This window comes from Spermophilus citellus (assembly GCF_964194105.1).
Source record: "Spermophilus citellus genome assembly, chromosome: 7".
NCBI lineage: Eukaryota > Metazoa > Chordata > Mammalia > Rodentia > Sciuridae > Spermophilus > Spermophilus citellus.
In genome coordinates, this window is record NC_138188.1 from 100,718,745 (window position 1) to 100,741,318 (window position 22,574).

The following is a 22,574-nucleotide window of genomic DNA, read 5'->3' on the forward strand; positions in this document are numbered from 1 at the left end:
GTATTTGATCTGTCAGCAAACAATTTAAAAGTGGGAAAAAATGGGGCTCCATGTCTTTCCTTATGAAACATAGCTCTTTTTTTCTTTAAATAAACCAAATTCTGCACTTTCTTCTTTTAAGTTTAAGCTGTTATTCTAAATTTTTCTTATAATACATACATTATTGTAAATATAGCATCTGTAAAGATAAGATTAAAAAAAATACATACACACATATATTATTTTTCCTCAAATAATTCAAAGCCTGCAAAGAACAAAATGAGGAATTCAGGGAGACAAGCCCAGAGAAATGGTGGAGCCCTAATCAGTTCAGGGTTGTGCCTGCAACTCTAGATAAGAAGGTTAACAACTTGGTGGGTAACAACTCAAATCATTTCATTCTGAGGAGTTTTGTCTTTATGTGCAAAGAGGTAAGTCCATTTTTGGAGGTGAAACAGATTTTTGTTTCTGCCCTCCAAGAACATGAAAATCACGAGTACTTTTACAAGGTCTCTATAAATAGCCCCAGTTGTCTGATCACATAATAATAATAATAATTTAAAAAGCCCATAGTAAGGGAGAGTTCAAGTTCAAGAATTCTTCTGGAAAAGGCCAATAGAACAATCCTTCCCAACAGAAAACACATCCACTTTTCCATATGCCTTAGTTCTTTTAGGACAGAGGGATTTTATATCTTAAACAAACAAAACCAAAAATGTCCTCCAATAAAGCAAGGCCTCTTGATGAAGAATTGAACAGAGAGTCTAATTACAATTCTGCAGTTGTGAAACCTAGGCTAGTTCTCATCCTTCAAGAAGTCCCTGGGTCAAGGTAATTTCCACATCACTGAAAGTTGGGGCTAAGGATCTTATTTTGTGAATGGTAGAGTTTCACTTTGTATGAAAAGCATGCAAAACGTATTAGCCATTAACATTATTAGATGCTTTCCACTTCTCTCAATATGGTATTTCCAAATAGTTGGTGTTTTTCAGTGCTTTGATTGTCAAAGGACAAGATGCGGGGGGTTGGGGGTAGAAGTTATGGCAATAACTTGATGAACTCAATTCCAAGAAGTCTTCTGTTGAGACCTTTCTCCAAGCTCTCTTTCCCTCCATTCCCCACATTACTTAGGGAAATTCTTAAACTTATGAGATTTCTAGGGCCAATGATGAAAGAGGAGCAAGTAGAAAATTTTTTGCAAATCCCAGATCCTGCTAGATATAGGCAAATACCATATTTTGAAAATGTATGTTTAATTTATGGTCCACCATGTTAGAACCAAGAGAGCAATGGCCAAGACATTTCTTCCAATGGACATGCTCCTTCCACTAACCTGGTCCTTATGATAAGGTAGAAACAGTAAAAAGGCCTGCTGTGCATTAAAGCTTGTAACATGCCACAGGCTCTGTTCCTAAAACTGATAATGAATGGTACTAAAATCAATTCCTGCTCTTTTTATCTTCCTGTATCTTTAAATCACCATGTGCTCTCTTGGTTTCAACTTAAGGGTATGACAGCTTCTTCAACCATCAAAGGTAATAACCTTTGTTCCTGTACAAAGAAGACCAAACTGTTAGAGAAATCCCTGATTGTCAATAAATTGATGCTGCATAGGAGTATGGCTCGCTTTCCCTGTATTTGACTAGCTGCCTTCTTGGATAAGAATTTCTGCCCTATCTCATGATCTGCCATGTCCAATTTGTCCTCTGTTTTCAATTCTAAACAGCAAAATCCTAAAAGAAGAATGTGATATGCATCCAAAACAAACCATAGAACCACTAGAAGAGATTTTTAAATACTTCTCAGATCTGTCCCTCTCTCCCTTCTTTTCTTCCTTTCTTCTCTCTCCTACTTCTCTCTCTTTCCTTCCTTCCTCTTTCTGCTAATGAAGTTTTTCATTTAATATCATGTCTCAGCTATTATCAAGATTTGAAAACTTGATGAGCTGCCACATTTGTTCTGTGAAATTACTTTCAATAATGACCTCAACAATAATCCTCTTCCCTGTCATGAGCTGACCATTTCCAGTGCATCCTATAGTCTAACAGAGCAGCAGTTAGTTTCATGTAGACAAAGAAGTCTATATGCAGAGTGCCAGCTTTCCCTGTAAGATCTATGGTGATGTGGTAATGCCAAGCTTTGTGGTATTCAGACAATTTCTGCCTAAATTAATTACAAGTTGCTCAGATCTTCTGGTGAAGGAATGAACTCTTATTTCAGTGTGAATATCAAGATGATTCTCAGAGACCTAAATTTAAATAGAGCAGGAAAGGTGAATATAATGCAATTTCTAGTAGTCTGGTCTAGGATAATGATGAATCATCAAGAAGAGTGGTGCTACAGCCAGGCACAGTGGCACACACCTGTAATCCCAGCAGCTTGGGACGCTGATGCAGGAGGATTGGGGGTTCAAAGCCAGCCTCAGCAACTCAGTGAGACCCTGTCTCTAAATAAAATATAATAAAAGGGCTGGGGATGTGGCTCAGGGTTAAGTGCCTCTGGGTTCAATCCTTGGTACCAAAAAAAAAAAAAAGTGTGGTCCTACAGATATCAGTGGAACAGCAGCAGGGGGATGACATGCATGGCCAAATCAAGAGTTAGCCAAGAACATCAGAACAAAAATCTGCAAAGGATCTTAAGGAGTGAATTCCCTTTTGGTATAGTCGATGCTTTTTCTTAATGCTCTGACAGTATCTTCAGAACATGGGATGGGGCTTGGGCATCTGTCTACTTTGCCTGTCTTGCTCACTCTCACTGTATTGATCTGAAAGAGGAAACAATCTCTGCTTAGGGGGATCCATGGGGCAAATGCAGTGTTATTCGAAGGTTAGGGAGGAGGCAAAACAGGATTGCTTAGGATCTCCATGTGGCTTATCATTCTCCAGATAGGAGATAACACTTGAGACCTTTCTGTTTCTGGGGATTTGCTCAATATATGTTGCTCAGCCCTGCAGCAGAGCAGGGTTCAGCCTGTTAAACACCGGAAAACATCTGAATCCCTCAAACTCATGAAATAAGAGTGAAATCAGAAACCTTCTCTCCTAGGCTATTTCATCCCCATCACTAATTTTTTTTTTTTCCCACTGTTTGCTCACCCCATCAATGGTAGGCACTTTCATTTACAGTGATATTCTGAGTGACTCCTGACTAGGTTCTGATGATGGGATTGGGAGGAATATGGGGTCCTGCCCTTGGAAGGGGCACAGCTTGGTTTGAATACACACTGATGTCATGTGACAGGCATGGACAGGGGAGGGCCTCTGCTCCTTGCCTCCCTCCCTGCCATCTCTCCCAGCAACTGGTTACAGCCGCATCTCACAATTACAATGCAGGACAGTATCTACAGCACGATGAGTCTATGTACACATGGACCATTCCCTTGGCATGCTTTAGAGAGAGACACACACACGCTCACACACATGTACACCCACGTGAGAGGGAGAGACTTGAGCAACACGCACACAGTGGAGAAAATTAAAATGGCACTTCCTAGCATTTGCGGCGTGATTGGTGCTCAGGGGGGATTGGAGGGGGTGAAGAGAGTTGGGGTGGGTGGGCAAAAAGGGACTATTTGGAATGAGCGTGGGAGATAGAACACTCTGGAGGGAGAAGGGATGATCTCAAAAGTTGGAGAGATAGCGGAGGCAAGAGAGTCTGATAAAAGGCTGAACATAAAACCCCATGGAGAGTCTGAAATGGCTACAGGTCAGCTTGAATGGAAAACACAATAGAAAGTTATGGAAGTATAACACCAAAGGCAAGACCTTATTTTTTTCCCCACAGATGACGAAGGATGAAGGAAGGAAGGATAAGTGTGCGTGGGGGAGTCAGTCTCCATCTGGTACTTCTTTACTTGTCCTGTTTTTACAACATCTGGATGTCCTTAGCACGGCATTCATTTCCTTAGTAGATATACACACATCCTGGTAGAGCTTTTCCCACCCTGATCATACCAAATTTTTATTCATGGACTTTAAAATTGTTTCCAATGTTGTATTTTCATCTTCATTTTCATATTTCCCCCCTTCATTTATAAACACACAAAGTTGTGAAATAAACAGTCTCCCCCCATCGCGCGCTCTCTCTCTCCCACTCTCTCTCTCTCTCTCTGTATCCTGTGTGACGCATTTTTGTGTGTTTTTTAAATTATTTTTAAATTTTTATTCTATTAACATTTGCTGAGAAGGCAGAGCAGAGATGCTGCCAGCAGCCACAGTGGTACGGCCAGACTGATGGATCCATTTATTCCTCTCACGGACCCAGGTCCTGCAGAACAATAAAAGGAGAGAGAGAAAAGAGAAGTTACATCCTGACCAATCCAGGTCACAGCTGACTGTTGATGTTGTCGGAGGTGACGCCTGGCCAGGACTGAGGCCACAACATCAGTGCTCTTACGTGCAGCCCGGGAAGGGCTGAAAACCTTTCCTATATCCTTGTCCTCCTTGAGGTCCAAGTAAGTTAAGAGGTATCATTTGTTGAATTGCCTCTACATACAAAGTGCTTCTGCTGAAGCAGTCCCTAAGCTGGCTGTCACTACTGTCTGGCGGTGCTACAGGCTCTTGTTCACCCAGCCTCCTTCTGCATGCTCTGCCCCAGGTGATGCATTGACGAGGGTACTTCACCAGCCCGAGTGGGCTGTTCCTGTCAATTTTTCACAGCATCAATAAAACCTGGAGCTGCCCCCTGACTCCCTTGTTCCTTGGGGAAGAAGCACTAATTATTTGTCAGTTGCGAGGGGCATTGTAACCAAGAAACTTTATGGATGGGTGGCCCCTTATCAAGGCAGAAACACTGTATAGTCTTACGAGGAAGCAGGGATCATCTTGCCCGGATTCTTCACTGATCTTTTAAAAATCAAAACCTACAAACAACCCACCCAAACCTGGGGGCTTTAGAGGCAGGTTCAAACCTGGAGCAGAACTGATTTGAACTCACCCAGGATTGAGCCTGGCATGGCAGCTGTATTCCCTGCTGCCACCTGAGTGTAACTGGGGATGTGACTGTGGGTCTGAGAGGGAAAGCGGGACGAGAGGAAGGAGGAGAAGGGGTTTGTGTGTTGGTGGCAAGAATAGGATGGGGGCAGAATTTGTGGGTTCAATTCAGGAGTGTGTCTCCTAGGCTTTGTTTGTCCATCTTCTCCTTTTGTGTTGTTCTGTTTGTATTCCAATAAAGGAAATAAAAACATTTTCACTGCAGAGACTGGCTTTAAAAGCCACATAGCTCGACAATGATATTCAAAAAAGAAACTGGTATGACTGTAATTTGAAGTTTTTAGGATACATATGCAGATCAATGCGTGTGGTGTGTGTGTAAATCTGTGATTTGCAAGTGCAATGGAAGCATCTTCTGGTATGTGAATTTCCCCAAAACTGTTTACAAACATACCAGATTGAAGGTAGGCTAACAGGAAAATGCTGAATTCAAGAATGGCCTCCTAATCTATGTTTTATGCAAATAATAAAAGCAATAGCAATAAAACAAACCCAGCAAATGATTATGCAGCACTCACTACAAGGTATTGTTATAAATTCTTAATAAATAAAAGCATACAGCTGTGCTATGGGGTGGGTATTAGGATAAAACACACTTTCCAGTGAAATAATGGAGGCAGAGAGAGATTAAGTCCATGGTAAAAGTTGATACCACTTGTCAGCAGAGAAGCTGAGGTTTCTAACCTGCATCTGGTTCCGAGGTGTTGCCTGACACCAGGACACTGTGTAGCTCAATGGCCACATACCCTGGTGAGTCTCTGTCAAACATTTGACAAATGAAACTTGGGCTTGATTAAAATGACAGCCAGTGCAAACAGAAACTAAAGGGGAACATCCATTTTTCTTTTTTGCAAAAATGGTTTTGAAAGAATATTTTTGGCTAAAATGCATTCTTGAAAATATTGAGAATATTATTTAAAAATATGAACATGTATAAACTTGGAACAGCATAAGTACTATGTAAAATGAGCTTATCACATATAAAGCTATGAAGGCACAATAAAAACAAATTAATCAACCAACTAATTCTCTGATTTTCTGATTAGCTATGGGATCATATTATCAAAGGGTCCATTTCAGGTTCAAGATTATATATGCTGCATAAGGCACCTGATTAGCATTTGTGGACTAGTGCTGGAGTCCAGGTGTCCTGAGGCTCAGCTCATTGTCCTTCCCTATCCACCTTCTCCATGTCCTTCCCCCTACACCTGCTGGACTTTGAGAACATTCAAACTCTCTTCAAGAAAAATCCCCAGGCTCCTGGCCTGGCAGCAATGTTTTAACCCTCTGCATACACAGGGTGAGATGAGCTTATTGGCACATTTGTTTGCAGTATTGCATCCATGAGGCTTTCAAAACAGAAACAAAACAAAACAAAACAAAACCCCAAACCACACACACATTAAGGTCCTACAGAGTAAAGCAAAAGCAATTTCTGTTTTGCCTCAGGGATAGTGTGAAAAGGGTTTTCAGAAAAAGTCCATTTTTGCTTATTTCCATAATCTAATTTGTAGCATTAAGTCAGGCTCGTTTGTTTTCCTGACATCTGGGAACTGAATGTATCTGGGGAAAGCTAACAAGACTAGTCTTATCATTTTATTCAAATGGGAGTAAATATTTAAGAAAGCAAAAATTACAGCGTGGGAGACCGAGGTAGGAGCATTGAAAATTTGAGGCCAGCCTCAGCAAATTTAGCAAGACTCTCAGCAAGTTATCAATCTGAATAAGCATGCTCACAAGTAACATTCTTACTAATGAATCTATATATACATACATGTACATCTATATATATACACACAGAGAAATATCTACATTATAGTTATATATACACTTATATTATTGGTCTTTTAGTACATATAATACATAATTACTTTTTACCTTCATATGTTATTCTGTATTATAATAGGAAATTCCAATTTGACTATGCTAATAATCTTTCATTTTATCCTTCATAATGTCATTATATATTTGAAATGCATTGTGTGAATTTGTTTAAAGTATCTCCATTTCTATCAATTATTATTCATTAAGTGCCTTCATATAGCTGTTTGATGGCTTGTGTGGCTTGCTCTTGTCATAATTGATTTTGAGAGTAAACAGACTTGAGAAATACCAGGGTAAGTGCGTGATAGTTGGGGAATCATCACAAGTGCGTATGCAATTACGGATATATATGACTACATAGGAGACTACTTCAGTTAATGGCTATTTCAGGGAAGAATAATCAGCAAAATCATTAATTATGTTTTAGTTCATAGTTACAAAATTTCTGCTTATTTGTAGAAATGCAAATGATAAATCTTATTTCCCATGCCAGATGGCCAGGCTCAGCAAGTGCTTTCATATACTGACAGATATAATGAAAGCAAGAGTCTGCAAACATAAATTAGCCTTAAGAATAGATGGGCAAATAGAACCACAATATAAAAACTTGCTACATGTTTTTCATATAACAGACAAATATCATGTCTTGATAGTTAACCACATTGTACATATGTGTTATATGTTTGCATGTGCACAAAATATGTGGTTTCTGATAAATATTCAGTACATGGTAGCATTATTATTATTATTGACACAGATGTTCAGGTTACAAAAATGAATGAAATACCAACCTGAATGAAAGGTATTGTTTTGTGAATGGGGTCAAGGCTTTAATGTTTGACCATCAGGGCCACAATTCAGCTGCAACACTGTAAGCCATGAGTCAACACACTAGGTCAAGATTCTCAACCTGGTAGGGTAAGTGAGACTGTGCCAAGATAAATACTGGATTGTGCTTTGCCACATCAATGCTTAAAAAAGGGCAAAACTTGTAATTCAGGGCAAGATTGATAAAACATCCGGAAATTGGGGGTTATGAGAATTTTTTTTTTTGACAAGTCTCTACACTACAAATCTGATGTAGGATACTGAGTCAATTCATTTGTATTTCAGCAAAATCTCAAAGAAAGGACAGGTGGGTGGGTTTTTCACCACCTGTTTTGTAGTGTATGTGCTTGCAGGTACTTTGTAATTCAAATTGGACCAGTTTTCTGTTGCTTCTTCTGAGTCCTTAGGGCCCATTTCCTGGATTTAGGACTAGATTTATTCAAAGTGGTCTTCATCATGCCATCAATGATCCTTGGGAATTCTTTTCAGCCATGAAGGAGTCAGAATTAGGCATATTTTATTCCTACACACACACACACACAAACACACACACACACTTGTGTGTGTGTGTTTGTGTGTGTGTGTATGTGTGTGTGTGTATATATATATATATATATATATATATATTTTTTTTTTTTTTTTTTTTTTTTTAAGAAGCCATATTAGAAGAAAAAATGTTTGAGGAGTTTAAGTTTGAATCCTTTTTCGAACTGTTAAGGGCTGATGAAGTGACTGAAAATAAAAGTCTAAATAACTTATAAAACAATTGTTAAACGAAAGAGAGCAATAATCTACAGAATCTCCCAAGTATGGATCTTCGATATTATCTAGGTGTGCAAATTAAGGCACGCTGGGGTCCTGGGAAGCCATGTTGATAGGGAAGAATGAGAAGACGGACTTTGGCGCCACCTGCTGACCATTTTCTGCCAGTACCACTTCACCTGGGTGATTGAATTATGGATTAAAGTCTATAATCACCAGGGTGGAGCAAATTAGAGGAAGGAAAATACTGATTTTCCCTTTGAGCCCTGGGTTTTAGGATTAAATCTGGGCCATTCGTGCACTTTCTCCACCCTCTATAAAGTAAGATTTTGGTGGACTGAACTAGTCTCATAGTAAATATGGAATCATAACATCCTTCCCATCAAAATGGCATCATATATATGGCACACTTAGTTTAAAAACTTTCAGGTCCTACTTCTGGTGACATTGGCAGTATATACACACACACACACACACACACATATACATATATATCATACCAGGGATTGAACTCAGAGGCATTCAACCACTAAGCCACATCCCCAGCCCTATTTTGTATTTTATTTAGAGACAGGGTCTCACTGAGTTGCTTAGCCCCTCGCTTTTGCTTAGGCTGACCTTGAACACCCAATCTTCCTGCCTCAGCCTCCCAAGACGCTGGGATTACAGGCATGTGCCACCACCCCTGGCTGGCAGTTTATCTTGATGATCTTTGAAATTAAGAGAAAAATACTATGCCTATGTCATCATCCACATCAAAGCCCTAAGGTATCACATAACAGCACTAGGCAAGTAAGATTCAAATGTGAGTGGAAATTTGGGAATCATAGCACTGGGGAGAGAAGAGCAGAAGAAGACAATAGTTTGTGCCTTCTTGCCTCAGATAATGCTCTTCCCAAGTATATATTCCTGGCTGCCTCTTTCCTGCTGCCTTCTGGAGGACAGGCTAGAACTCGCCATAAACAAGGTGCTGGACCTTTTGTGGGAGTAAGCACCATAGCCCTTATAATCTCTGTGGCTTCTAGAGGCTGAGAGGGCCTGGGGCTCACAAGAATGATTTTTCTATCGTAAGTGATCTTGGTTGTCTCATTCCTTTTTGAGATTCAGAGAGGAGACACCTTCCTAGGAGACAATTACCAATCAAGTGCATGACCACAGGACTTGAGGAGTGCGGTGCCTGGTGCCTCTGTGGCTCTGGTCTAGGGTTACAAACTTTTGGGGATTATCCATTGTGTAGGGGGCACTGCAGACATGGTAATTGTTTGCATCTTGGATCCATTTATGCAGCTTTGATCTGCTTGCCCTGTCCTTGTAGAGATGAGTATGTGCATGATATGTCACATGGCTGGTGGACATGGGACAGTAGGAGGGCATCACATGGCATTCCCGGGAGGACCCACTAGCCCAGATGTACTGCAGCATCATGAGGCTTTATAAAGACCTGGGAAAATGATGAGAGAGGAGGAAATATTCACTGCTCACGTGTTTCATTTTAAGAGATATCTGGATATCTACTTGATATCTAGATGTTATATTTAACAACATATTTACTTGAATATCTAACAGACAGGTGACTGTAAAATAGACTTTGGGTCTCTCCTAAGAGCACTTGTCATTAAGCAGCTATTATTAAAAAAATGTCAGCTCTGCAAGAGCTAACCATAGACAGTAAGGGACAAGGGGAGAGCAGGGTATAGAATAACTAGCTGGATCTCAGGTATTTAAAAGTGAACGAGTATCAAAAGCAATACAGGGGTTATGGATTAGACCAGGGAATTTTTTTAAAGAAGAAAACTTACTACTTGGAAAAAAAAACACAGTGCTAAATGTGCTATGGTAATTATTATTGCAAATTACTGAAGTGAAATAAACTCAAGTATATAAGACCACAATATATTCCTGTGAAATCTTAATTTTAACATTTAGAAGGTAATTCGAAATAAAACCATACCTTTTTGCTTGAAGTGCACGGTGGTGCCAATTTCTAAAAAAGAAACATTTTAGCGAAACAAAAACAAATAAAAAATTTTATCAATTGAAATGAACATAATGGTAGTCTGGTACTCTCCACTGAAAGGAGAATGAGAGAAGACAGAAAGAACATTTTAGTGGAAATAGAGATTGGTAGAAATTGAATAAAAGGCAAATAGAGACTGCTATGTTAAAACAAATGTTGTGCAGTTGGACATGGCAAAAGTGATCTGCCAATATGTATTCTTGATGCTACATGTTGGGCAGGTAGACAAATGTGAGGACCCTGGAGTATGGAATGTAAAAGTACCCTTGACTGCAATTTAGTGCAACCATAGACTGTCTGGTCCCCAGCCTCATCCTACCATTTTGCTCTCGGTTCATGCCACTCAAGTCGATTGGCCTCTTGCTCTTTTAACAGGAAAGTCTATTCCAACATTGAACCCTTTGCACTCATTGTTTCTTCTGCCTGAAATGCTTTTTCGTCAGGTCTCACAGTCACTTCATTTAGATTTCTGCTGAAATTTCACCAACTAGGGAAGGATTTCCCCATCACTTTTTTCAAAACTTGTACCCTTTGTTATTTCTTTATTTCTTCAAGGTGCTTGACTCATCTAAGGGCAGTGATCTCTACCTGGCATCACATTCCACATTTCCTTCTCTGCTGGTTTATGGTGCGTCTCCTCTGTTAGGATACATGCTCCTCGAGGGCAGCACAGTGTATGTCTTGTTAGCCACTGAATCCATAATGCTTAGACTAGACCCTGGAGTGCAGTAGGTTTCAATAAATATTTGTTGCATGTGTCAATAAATGTCAAGGTTAAATCAGATCATAGGGGTCAAATTTTTGGATTCCCTTTTAAGTATCTTTATCAAATAAGCCAAAATAATCTTGCATCATTAGAAGTAAATATATAACATTTCCTTATCCCTTTGAATCTGAGGATCGACTTAATGATTATTTAGCTATAGTAGCCAAAACTGGCGGTAGGGCCCAGATATTGTTCTCTGTGAACCTCAGGAGACAGCCCTGTACAACTGAGTAACATGATTTCACTAAAGATGGAAAGTGATGGGCTCTTCAGCCAGAGAAAGATGTTTGAATTGGACATCTGGTCACCCTACAGTGCTGCTTGAAATTTGTTCAAGCTTTCTTATGGCTTCAAGGGTAAAGATCAAAATCCTTATCATGGCTCCTATGGCTCTCCTTAGCACCCCTGTCTTCCAGTCTCATCTAAATCTATCATTTTGCCAACTCTCTCCTGTGTTCTCTCTGGCACAATATTTTCTCTGCCATCGGGCTTATGGCCCAGTGATACCTCCACTAGTAATCTCACGCCTCCTTCAGAACTGGGTTCTCACTTCCACAGGGAAGTCTTCCCTGACCTCCCTGATAAAGCTTTATTATAAGTTCTGCTTCCTGTCATAGTACGCACTTCACTCAACTTCAAATGTGCTTGTCTAATGCTTTGATTAATGTCTGTCTTCCCCACTGGACATTGAGTCCCGAGAGGCAGGGGCTGTGTCTGCTATTGTGGGCTGTTGTAATCAAGCCAGTGCATGATGGACACTCTGAATGCACAGTGGTCCAAAAACAGAAGATCTAGAATCTCTGAAGCATGAGAAGAACAAATGTATGCCAAACATCCTCCTAACCTAAAAACATGGGAATATGAGGAGCTAAATTATTTATACTGATTTAGCACTGAGAGACCAGGTCTGTAAAGACTCCAAGGTTCAGTGCAAACTATGAATCCCCTTCCTCATACATTTTTCATCTGTCCATCCAAAGTAGGTCACAGAAGTATAATACTTTCTGGCATTCTTATGATAACTATAAAGAACAGCAAGATTGTCCTAGTGTCTCAAGTCTGAAAGTGTTTGGCTACAGTGTGGCATTAGCAAAACTAGTGCCAGCCAGACTCACAGTTCCTAAGAGCTGGTGGTGTCTGCAGGTAAGGACAGTTTCCCTAAACTGACCAGATGTGGAAGAGAATGTTTTTCTGCATTGTGATTACTGGTGGAGCTTTGAAGATGTTCAAATATGTTAGCACCTGCTTTTCTGTCCTTGAACTATGCTACTTGAAGGTATTCCAGTTTACAGAGGCAACACAAGGCAAGTTCATACAGGACTGAGTAAGAATTGTCCTTCCCTGGCAGAAGCCAGCAATGGTTGCCATAAGTACCCTGGAATGGGAAGCCAGGATCTCCCAATATATAGAATACTGATGTTTGATATTGACAGCCTTCTCTGTAGGTCTCATCATCCAACCACAAACGTTTCAACTGTATTTCAAACATACTCCCACTAATTTTTCTTTCTTCATACCTTTTTGACACCTTTACTTTGAAATTAACATATTTCCTTCAAAATTGTTGGAAAGGCACAGCTGAGAATGTGCTCATGTTAGTATGAAGAAATTGAGGCCCAGATCACACAGATAGCAAAAGGCAGAACTGGGACTGAAATTCACTACTCCCAGTTCTCTAACTAGAACCTAGTACACTTTTCTCTCATACCCTCTGATATTTTTTCTATAAAAGCGAGGCCTCAGGTGGGAGTGGTGTTACAAGCCTGTAATCCCAGCATTTCCGGAGGCTGAGGCAGGAGGATCCTGAGTTCAAAGCCAGCCTCAGCAAAAAGCCAGGCGCTAAGCAACTCAGTGAGACTCTGTCTCTAAATAAAATACAAAATGTGGCTCAGTGATTGCATGTCCCTGAGTTCATTCCCCTGTACCAAAAAAAAAAAAAAAGAAAGAAAAAAAGAAAAAAAGAAAAAAAAGCAAGCCTTCTATAACTAGCAGTATAGCTGGGACATTTGAATGATGCAATACTGGACTAAAAGGGTCTGCTCTTGTGCAAAGTGCAGCTCTCCTTTCTTGGGCCAAAACTCTTGTCTTAGTATTCTTGAGAATTTATAGGGACCATTCAGGCAACAGGTTGATAATCTTTACCCAAAGGGGCCTAAATCATCAATGGAACCTTTTTCAGATAAAGAACACCAAGTTCCCCAAGCTCTCTATTACCTCTGCAGGCTTCAGTGGAAACAATATTGCTTTAGTCAGCATTTAAGAGCTAACCAGAACAATTCAGAGGAGAGAAAGTTTATTTAGGCTCACAATTTCAGAGGTTCAGTCCATGGTGGGTCAAATCCATAGCTCTTAGGCCCAGGTGAGGCAGAACTTTATGGTGGAAGAGTCTGACAGAGGAAAGCAGCTCAGGCCATGGTAATTAGAAAGCAGAGAGAACTCTGCTCACCAGGGACAAACTAAAAACCCCAAAGTCACAACCCTAGGGACTTACTTCCTCCAGCCATACCCTACCTGCCTACCCTTAACCATCCAGTTCATCCATATCAGTGAATTGATCCACTGATAAGTCAGAATTCCCATGATCTAATAATTTTACATCTGAAAATTCTTGCTCTGTCTCACACATGAGCTTTTGGGAGACACCTCATATCTAAACATAACAAATGTCAAGGGATTATGCAGGAACTGGGTCAGGCAGGGAGGCCAATGATTCTGCTTACCCTCAAATGATTCTGCTTAAGCTAGAAAGCATCTCTTACCCTCCTGTTTCCTCAGTTTCATTTTCTGTAAAATGAGTTTAGTAAATCTGACCCTTAGAAATCTGTGCCGTGGATTAGATAAATTAATCTATATGCTCTTCTTGGAATGGTGCCGGACACCTAGTAAGTGCTTACATAGAGATATTATTGCCAGTTCTATGGTAAAATATCTTCTACAGAGGATTATTAGTGCAATTTCTGTGGCAAGAGAAAAAGATATCCTAATAAATTAAGCCATGATAGTGCAATTCTAAAACATCAAGAGCGTGCACATAAAAATAAATCTGTTGTGGCACTAGGATACACAAAACACTAGGGACACACACACACAAAAAAAGTGACAAAAAGCAGATAGCTCAGGCAGAACTTTGTTTAGAATAGAAGTGGCAATGTGCCCCGATGACCCAGTCACTGGAATGGGTTGTAACCTCTAGATGATATGTTAGAGGCAGATATTTTACAATTGATTACAAAGACCTACATAAAATAAAGATTTAAAAACATTCTCAAGTACTTCACTCTATAAAGAAATTATTATCAGAAAAAATTCAGGGAGAATTCAATTTCTCCTTGAAATATTTTAGAAATACAAATAAGTTATAAGTTAAATTTTTGGCACTTCTTTTTTTCCTGAAATAAATTTTAAAATACTGAAGACATAAAAATTTGAAATTCTATTTGTATTTAGGAAAAGAAAATAGAATGGTTATTTCATACTATTATTCCCCACTCTTCATCTTTTGTAGGAGCAGAACATTTTGAGACCTCAAATCTTGTGTCTCTTTCTTTGAAAGCTTGGTTATGTGCTGCCATCTTGTGGCAATACTAAGACATGTTTCTATGTGCTCTCTGAAGATATCATCTCCGTCCACAAGGTGGCAGCAAGGAGAGAATTTTTTTTTTTTTTTAAGTGTCAGACCTAAAATGTTCTTCAAGGAGAGGTATTTCCTGTTATTATAAACAAACAAACAAACAACAACAACAACAACAAATATTTTGGTCCTTAACAACTGAAAATACTTCAAATGAAAAGGGATTTTTATGTACTTGAAGAAAACTGCATTGCCAGGGATATGATTTGGAAGGAATTCCCTGGACACATTCATTAGAACATACCTGGAGCCTATGATTTTTATGCCTTTCATGAAAACTTTTCCCTACATATTGATCTAGCTTTAGTAAATACACTTAACAAGCCAGCATGGTACTGCAGTTTTGAAGTATAATATAAACAGAAAAGTCTGCTGCAGCATCAATGGACAAAAACATTATCAACTTAGATCTTAGCTCCTGATGAGGTGGTATGAAGAGGAGAAATTAATACTAGAAAGGGAAAATACCTTGCTGGATTTGTTTACATTAATATTTGACTTTTGACAGTCACATCAAACAAACCTGCATCACCAAAAACAGTTGAGGGAGTATAGCTTGGTGGTAGAGTGCTTGCCAAGCATGGGTGAAGTTCTGGGTTAATTCCCAGAACTGAAAAAAACAAAAACAAAATAAAAACCAGTTGATTCAACCCCCTCACTAGCACAGACAATATGTCTCTCCTGTTACTGTGTCCTCAGCTTATTTCTCTAGTTGAGGGTGTATCTGATAGATTTGCTGAACAAATATATGAGTATATGAACGAACAATGGAATCTGCTACTACTTCAGGAGCTGCCCTAGGTAAGGTTCTAGGAAGGGTAGATTGTAGTCGTGGTCCTCCTCCTCCTCCTCCTCCTCTTCTTCTCTTTCTTCTTTCTTCTTCTTTTTTTATTGGGGGGGGGGATCAGAAGTTCCTATCATCATGTTCCCCTTACTTCCTGTCTTATAGTTTCATTCTGTTATATTTCTTTCTCTTTCTCCTTCTCTCTCTCTCTCTCTCTCTCTCTCTCTCTCTCTCTCTCTCTCTCTCTCGCTCAAAATTTATGCCAGTGTTGCAAAGGTGAGAGATGTTTCATTGGAAGCTCCAGAGTTTATACTTTGGGAATTTTCTCATTGTCTTGTGAAACTTTCATCTCTTTGGACATGGGAAATTTTGGAATTTTCTCTCTCTCTCTCTCTCTCTCTCTCTCTCTCTCTCTCTCTTACTGGCCATAGCCATTTAAATAAGGAAATGTTCTCTCTTTGTGTAATAGACACACTCTGTCTATAAGGTCAGCCCTCTGACAGGTTTGAATGACATATTAGTTAGAGGACTTAAAATATTTAATGGTGCTTTTTTTTTTCTCTGAGCCAGAGCAAGTCAGAGTGTGTGCTTGTGGGACAGGTGTGTGAATGGGGGTACACTGAATCCATTAAAGATCTCATCCTCTAGTTACCTGGAAATTGTGTGTGTGTGTGTGTGTGTGTGTGTGAGAGAGAGAGAGAGAGAGAGAGAGAGAGGGGACTGAGTTAAAGTCATTAAGACATTTAATAAAAGAAACAAAGAGGTGATTTGATCTGCTGCTGTTTCCTGCCTCACTGTTACTGAGGACCTGAAACATAATCAGTATGAAATTCTTCCATGGAAATTTATGATTTTTTTGTCCTCTGACTTCGTTTTGTGGGGGGCAAGGTTTTGAAAAATAAGACCTTTATTATTATGTATTATTAGAGTGGCTTAAAAGGGGGACAATTTTATTAATTCAATTTTCAAAATCATACTTTGAAATTTATTAATTTTTTTCCCAAGGGTTTCTTGGCTCTACTCAGAGGCTTTATGGATTAGCAGCTTCTACTTACAAGTATGATTACTTTTTTATTTTTCCATAGAAAAAGATATGGCCTGTGATTCCTATTTGTAGCATTAAAGCTTTTGATTTTCTCCTATGCATGATACATTTTGAATAAATCCTAATGCCTAACATTTCTAGAATAATGTTCTCTGAGAACCACAGTCATCATGGTGGGTGTAAATGTCAAAACAGAGAAACGAATCTACATCTCGACATAAAGTTATACGGGTTTGCTTATTACGTAGGTGGACAATTGTCCTTGTGATTAAGAGATTGTAGCACACTGGCTGAGAAAAACAAGAACTCCTAGCACTCTCTCCATATTTGAGGAAAGAAATTGGCTTCCCCTAACTAAACTTAGGCCAAAAAGGAATCCCACACTTGACTTTCAAATCTTCAAAGGGATTTTCCTCATATAGTTGACTGACCAGAAATAGACTTCAGCTGGTTGATGCTGTTTTAGAGCAAATGATGACACAGATATAAGTAGAAGTATCAGAACCTTGAAACCATGGACACATGTGCTCATTGTTGAATGAATAAATGAATGACCTTGAGCAAAAAAAATCAATGATGGTATAATTTCTTGTTATAAAATGTGAATAAAACATTTGAGCCTCACTTCCTCTCACCTATTGGATGACCCAAGCTGTATAAACCAAAGTTCTATAATGGGTAGAATGAGGAAAAAAAGATTTTAGATTTTAAAACCCATTGTATTAAAAAGAAAAAAAAAATCTACAAAAGGGAAACTATTATTATTTAAATTTTAAGAAAGAATATCAGGACTCCTACACCTGAAAGGGGGATCCTTCTTGGGAATCCTAGAGGTGATACAGAAAGGCTTTTGTGAAGTGAGTCAGGCATAAGTTAGGATCTGAAAGAGCTGGAAGGGGCCTGTCACTTTGGAGAGAGCCCTGGGCCCAGGAGGGCTGCTCCTGAGCCTGCCTCTGCTACAACCTTGAGGAGTCACAGAAACAGGCCCAGCCTTAGAGAGGGCAAAAAGCAGGGAACACTCTACAGTACACCCACGTTCAGACCTTCAGACAAAACATTCATGCTAATGATGTTATCGCTGCAGAAAGGGATTGCATATGATCTTTATTTTCTTCTTTATAGTTTCATACATTTTCAGATCCCCCATAATGAGAATGTATTAATTTATTATCAGAATAGAAAACAAAACAAAATAAAATTTAAGACCCTCTGCATCTCAGGAAAAGAAAATAACCTCTTTCTGATTGGACAACATTCCAAGGAAACTGAAGTTTCTTCCTCAGGTTTTAGCTGGCCAGTATCATACAGTAAAATTAAAAGAAGCTAAAAGATGGGGTGAGGTCTAATTTCTATGAGGAACAGGGTCTTACGAGCATGAAATATCAATGCAATAAAAATGTGTCATATAGGTTTATGAGGTCCTTCCTACCCTAAGCTTGGCGTACTTGTTAATTGTCCTACAGAGTATCAGAATTACATGGCTTGACTTTACCGGCCGTGGGCTCTGCACGGTGGTGTTACGGACTGTTAGAGAAGATGCAGCCTCACTAAGCACCCTCAGGTGGACCCAGGACTTCATCAACTCTCTTACACCAAGCCAGCTGAGTGTTTCCTATTCAGCCTGAGAGGTTTAATTTTTAATAACCAATGCATTAAAAGTGTTTAAGAATGCCCAAAGGGTTAAAGTTTAACAAAGGAATTCCTCTGGCTATACTATCTGAAAATATGTATAAGATTAGGGGAAAATAAAAACAACTCTAGAAGTTAAATTCATCTGAAGCAGTTATCAGTATAGCACCCAGGACCAGGTGTGCATTTTCTGTCTTAAAGAAGAAGTAAATGTTGAGCCCCTTGCCTAGAATGTACCCACTGTGCCAGCAGGTACATTCCTGGTCCTCTGCCCATGCTGCAATTAAATAAGACATAAGCTAACTCACTTAATAAAGAACTACCTTCCAGACCCAAACTTTGTTGTTGTTTCTTAGCTCTTAAAACAGAAAGCAGATTATATTTTCTGTTTTAAAATATACACTTTATCTATATTCTAAAATATAGACAAAGTGTATATTTTAAAGCCTTTTCTATCTATTTGACTTGCTAAAAAGGATTAAAAGCACAGGTTTAGGTAAGTCTCTAGAGATTTTTGTCTTTTTCGGTTTCACTCTTCACTTCCTGTTCCTGAGCTCTAAATTGTGAATTTCTCAGATCCATTTTAAAATACATCATGGATTCAAAATCCTAAGGGACTCAGGACTGTCTTTAATCCATGTAATGTGTGTTTTCATTTTGTATGTTTCAAAAAATCAAAAACATTCAAATACCATGAAACTAGGTAACTGGCCTGCGGAATTTGAATGCAGAGATAATAAGTGAATTTGTGAGATTTCCTAGGGTTTTAAAGCTCCTGGAAATAGGAAGATAAGGGATTAAAGAATGTTGGTATGCTCCCAGTGACCCTCGAATGTCCTCTGTGGCATCAACTACCACTGTGCCGCACTTGGTAAAGGCATCTGCCTGGGGCCCTTTACAGTCACTTTGTTCCATAGAGTTCTGGGACGCCTCAATGACAAGACTGGTTTATCTATAGCTGCTACCGCGTCACTGACTCCAAACCTAGCGCTGCAGCCTGGTTCCGGTGCAAGGCTCTGAGAGTGCTGATGGCTCTTTGTAGCTGACCATTCCTGCCACGAAAATAAAACCTACCTGAAACTTATCTATTGAAAGACTGTAAATTTTCTCTAGATATTTGCTACATAACACACTCTCAGTACAATCCAGCAAGCTAACCCTGCATAGTGCCACCTACCACACAGCACTTGGTGTGGACAAGTGTCTATACATTAAGCCAACACATGCTCTTCCTCCTCCTGAGGTGTAACAGAGGTGGTATGCCTGACCCTTCACTCCTGCCTGCCTGCCCTCCTCTACCTCCCTCCCTCTTCCTTCCTTCCTTCCTTCCTTTTATTTTTATTTATTTTTTCTTTCACAGGCAAAATGTAAAAGAACAGAGTAAGAAACTTAGGGCAAAGTCATTTTTTTCTAGACTTCAGATATTAATTAGACTTTTTTAAAATTTTATTGTTGGTTGTTCAAAACATTACATAGTTCTTAATATACCATATTTCACAGATTGATTCAAGTGGGTTATGAACTCCCATTTTTACCCCGTATACAGATTGCTGTGTCACATCAGTTACATTTCCATTGATTTACAAATTGCCTTTCTAGTGACTGATGTATTCTGCTGTCTATCCCATTCTCCACTATCCCCCCTCCCCTCCCCTCCCCTCCCCTCCCCTTCTCTCTCTCCACCCCCTCTACTATAAATCGTTTCTTCCACTTATATAATTTTTCTCCTACCCCTCCTTTCCTCTTATATGTAATTGTGTATAACCCTGAGGCTCACCTTCCAATTCCATGCAATTTCCCTTCTCTCTCCCTTTCCCTCCTGCCTATCATCCCTGTTTAATGTTAATCTTCTTCTCAAGCTCTTCGTCTCTACCCTGTTCTTGGTTACTCCCTTTATATCAAAGAAGACATTTGGCATTTGTTTTTTAAGGATTGGCTAGCTTCGCTTAGCATAATCCACCATTTGACCCAGCTATTCCCCTTCTCGGTCTATTCCCTAAAGACCTAACAAGAGCATGCTACAGGGACACTGCTACATCGATGTTCATAGCAGCATAATTCACGATAGCAAGATTGTGGAACCAACCTAGAAGCCCTTCAATAGATGAATGGATTAAAAAATGTGGCATTTATACACAATGGAGTATTACTTTGCAATAAGAAATGACAAAATCATAGAATTTGGAGGGAAATGGATGGCATTAATTAGACTTTCTATTGAATCCCTATAAGTTAGGCTCTTTCTGGATTCTACACTTTTGTATATACTAGAATATTCTGCTCCTCTTTCCCTTCTCCCTTTCCTGCCATGTAAACTTCACTTTCTCTTTGAAGCTTTCACTGAATCCTGCTGTTTCCCTCAAATATCTTGCAGGTACCCTAACAAGGATGTAGCAAAGCTTGTTGTGGTGGTTTGTCCATCTCAGCGGTGAACTCTGTCAGTACAGAGTCGTCCTGTGAGTACAGTCGTCCCTGAGACCCCGATCAGAGCAAATTCTAGGATAACATTTGTTAGACTGAATGAATGGTGTCCTCACAATATTGTGCTTTGCCAAATAAATGTAACCTGTGCCCCAAATTAGTTTTAACTTTATTCAGAATGAAAGCTCTTTCTGGTGTTCCTAATGTTAGAAATCATACGGAAAAGAAAATGTGAACTCTAAAAGAAACTCTACAAAGCACAAACAAAAGCCAGTGGAGAGTACACCTAAGAAGTCACATTATTAATGAGTTAGCGTTGGGAGGGTTGAATCCCCAAGGGACACCAACCTCCAATGAATGACCCACTCTGTCTTTTGCAACACTGCTACTCTTAACAGCTGTCAATAATGAACTTACCTGTGGTCTGGAACTCCAGGTTTTACATATATGTATACAAATTCCCAAGGTACACTAGCTTGCAATTCAACAGAGAGGTGCAAGGTACTGCTTGGTTTTTGTTCTCCAAACAATTGCTGCTTCTAATTCATACAAAAATCCACACATCTAGTTGAGAAAGTATGGTAAAATGGCCAAGTGACTTTTCAACATAGAACATGGCTGGGGATGCTTGGAGCTCTGTGATCTAAAGAGTATGGAGAGTTGAAGCTCAGCCATCTTCTCTGCCTCTACTCCCTGCAACCACAGGTTGTCACTCTTGCCCCAAACAAGGTGTTCTTGAGCAGTTAAAAATGTCCTCCTAGAAATGCAAGGCCTACAAGGTGGGAGATCTAGTCAGAATCTTTGTATAGGGCAGATGAAAAATAGGATGCACAGATGATACTGAGGATACGTTAGTGGTAATGTCTAGGTGCTAAATGTGCGTATGTGTCACAGGAGATGTGGGAAGCATTTTCTTTTACCATTAGCACAGTGATAAACAAAATAGTGTAGTAAACTATGGCGGTGTGTGGGTCCCCAGCGTCCAATTAGGAAGCATGATAAATGACTTGTAAGGTCTCTCCCCCCACTGATTTGTGGTGGATATAAGCTGACAATTCTCAGTGGAGTCCTGGTGAGTAGTCTGCCTACTCCCCTCGTGCATCTGGTGCATACGGACACCTTAAATTGGAATTCCAATCTCATTATGTCTTGCTGTGTTCTGACTTGGCAGGTGTGTTTCCTCACAGCAGTGTACAAGGGGAGATGTAAGGTGGCTCCATTTACGCTGATTCTTTTCCCCCATTGAGGTGCTCCTTTAATTTAATACCTACAAATAACTTGTGATGATGAAAGAGCGTAGTGAGGGACAGAGTGACTGTGTAAGGGAAGTTGTTACTAAGGTTAATTTGTATCTTGCCTCTTTAGAAGTCGATATTTCCTCCCGATAGATGAGACAATGACTTTGTGGTGCCTGCATGGCTGGTAACCAGTGTTTAGCAGTGAATGCTAATACAATCCAAACTTTTTCCTTGATTTTTGTTGGAAGGATGTCAGAAAGAGCATGTATATGGAATGCAAGGTAAATGTGTAGGGAAATGTAGAAAAAAGAAAAATCAAGAATCAGAATTATAGCTGACAGAGAAAGAGGGTGCCAAGGGACAGTTTAAACTTGAGGCTTGTATTTTGAGAGGCTATGATATGATATTTGCCAGGGGCTGGGACTGCAGTGAATATGTATTCCTTTTATCTTTTTGACTCTAAGTAGTACCACTTCCTCTAAGGTCTCTTGATCTTCCCTCCTTGTTCCTGAACCCAGAAATAAGCTCCCAAAGAAAGGATCTATCCTTGCTATAACCAGAATGCTTCTCACAGCAGACTTCAACCTTCATTCTAAATAGCATATGGTGCAAGTACCAAGTCAAGCTCCATTGTGGGTGTGCTCTAAAGACCAGAGGAG

The 22,574-nt window shown here is 39.6% G+C and overlaps 1 protein-coding gene across 2 annotated transcripts in view; it reads right to left on the reverse strand.

Annotated features, from left to right (window-relative positions):
* Positions 1–3,527: 3,527 nt before the first annotated feature.
* LSAMP (limbic system associated membrane protein) overlaps positions 3,528–22,574 on the reverse strand; it is a 611,879-nt gene continuing 592,832 nt past the window's right edge. Inside the window, exons 8-9 of one of the 2 annotated variants that reach the window (XM_081302034.1) lie at positions 10,336–10,368; positions 3,528–4,245 (exon numbers count right to left, since the gene is read on the reverse strand). In XM_081302034.1, coding sequence (XP_081158160.1) covers positions 4,148–4,245; positions 10,336–10,368 — 131 coding nt within the window. In that variant the 3' untranslated portion in view covers positions 3,528–4,147. The remainder of the gene's footprint in view (positions 4,246–10,335; positions 10,369–22,574) is intronic. The other variant, XM_081302035.1, reaches the window with a different exon arrangement.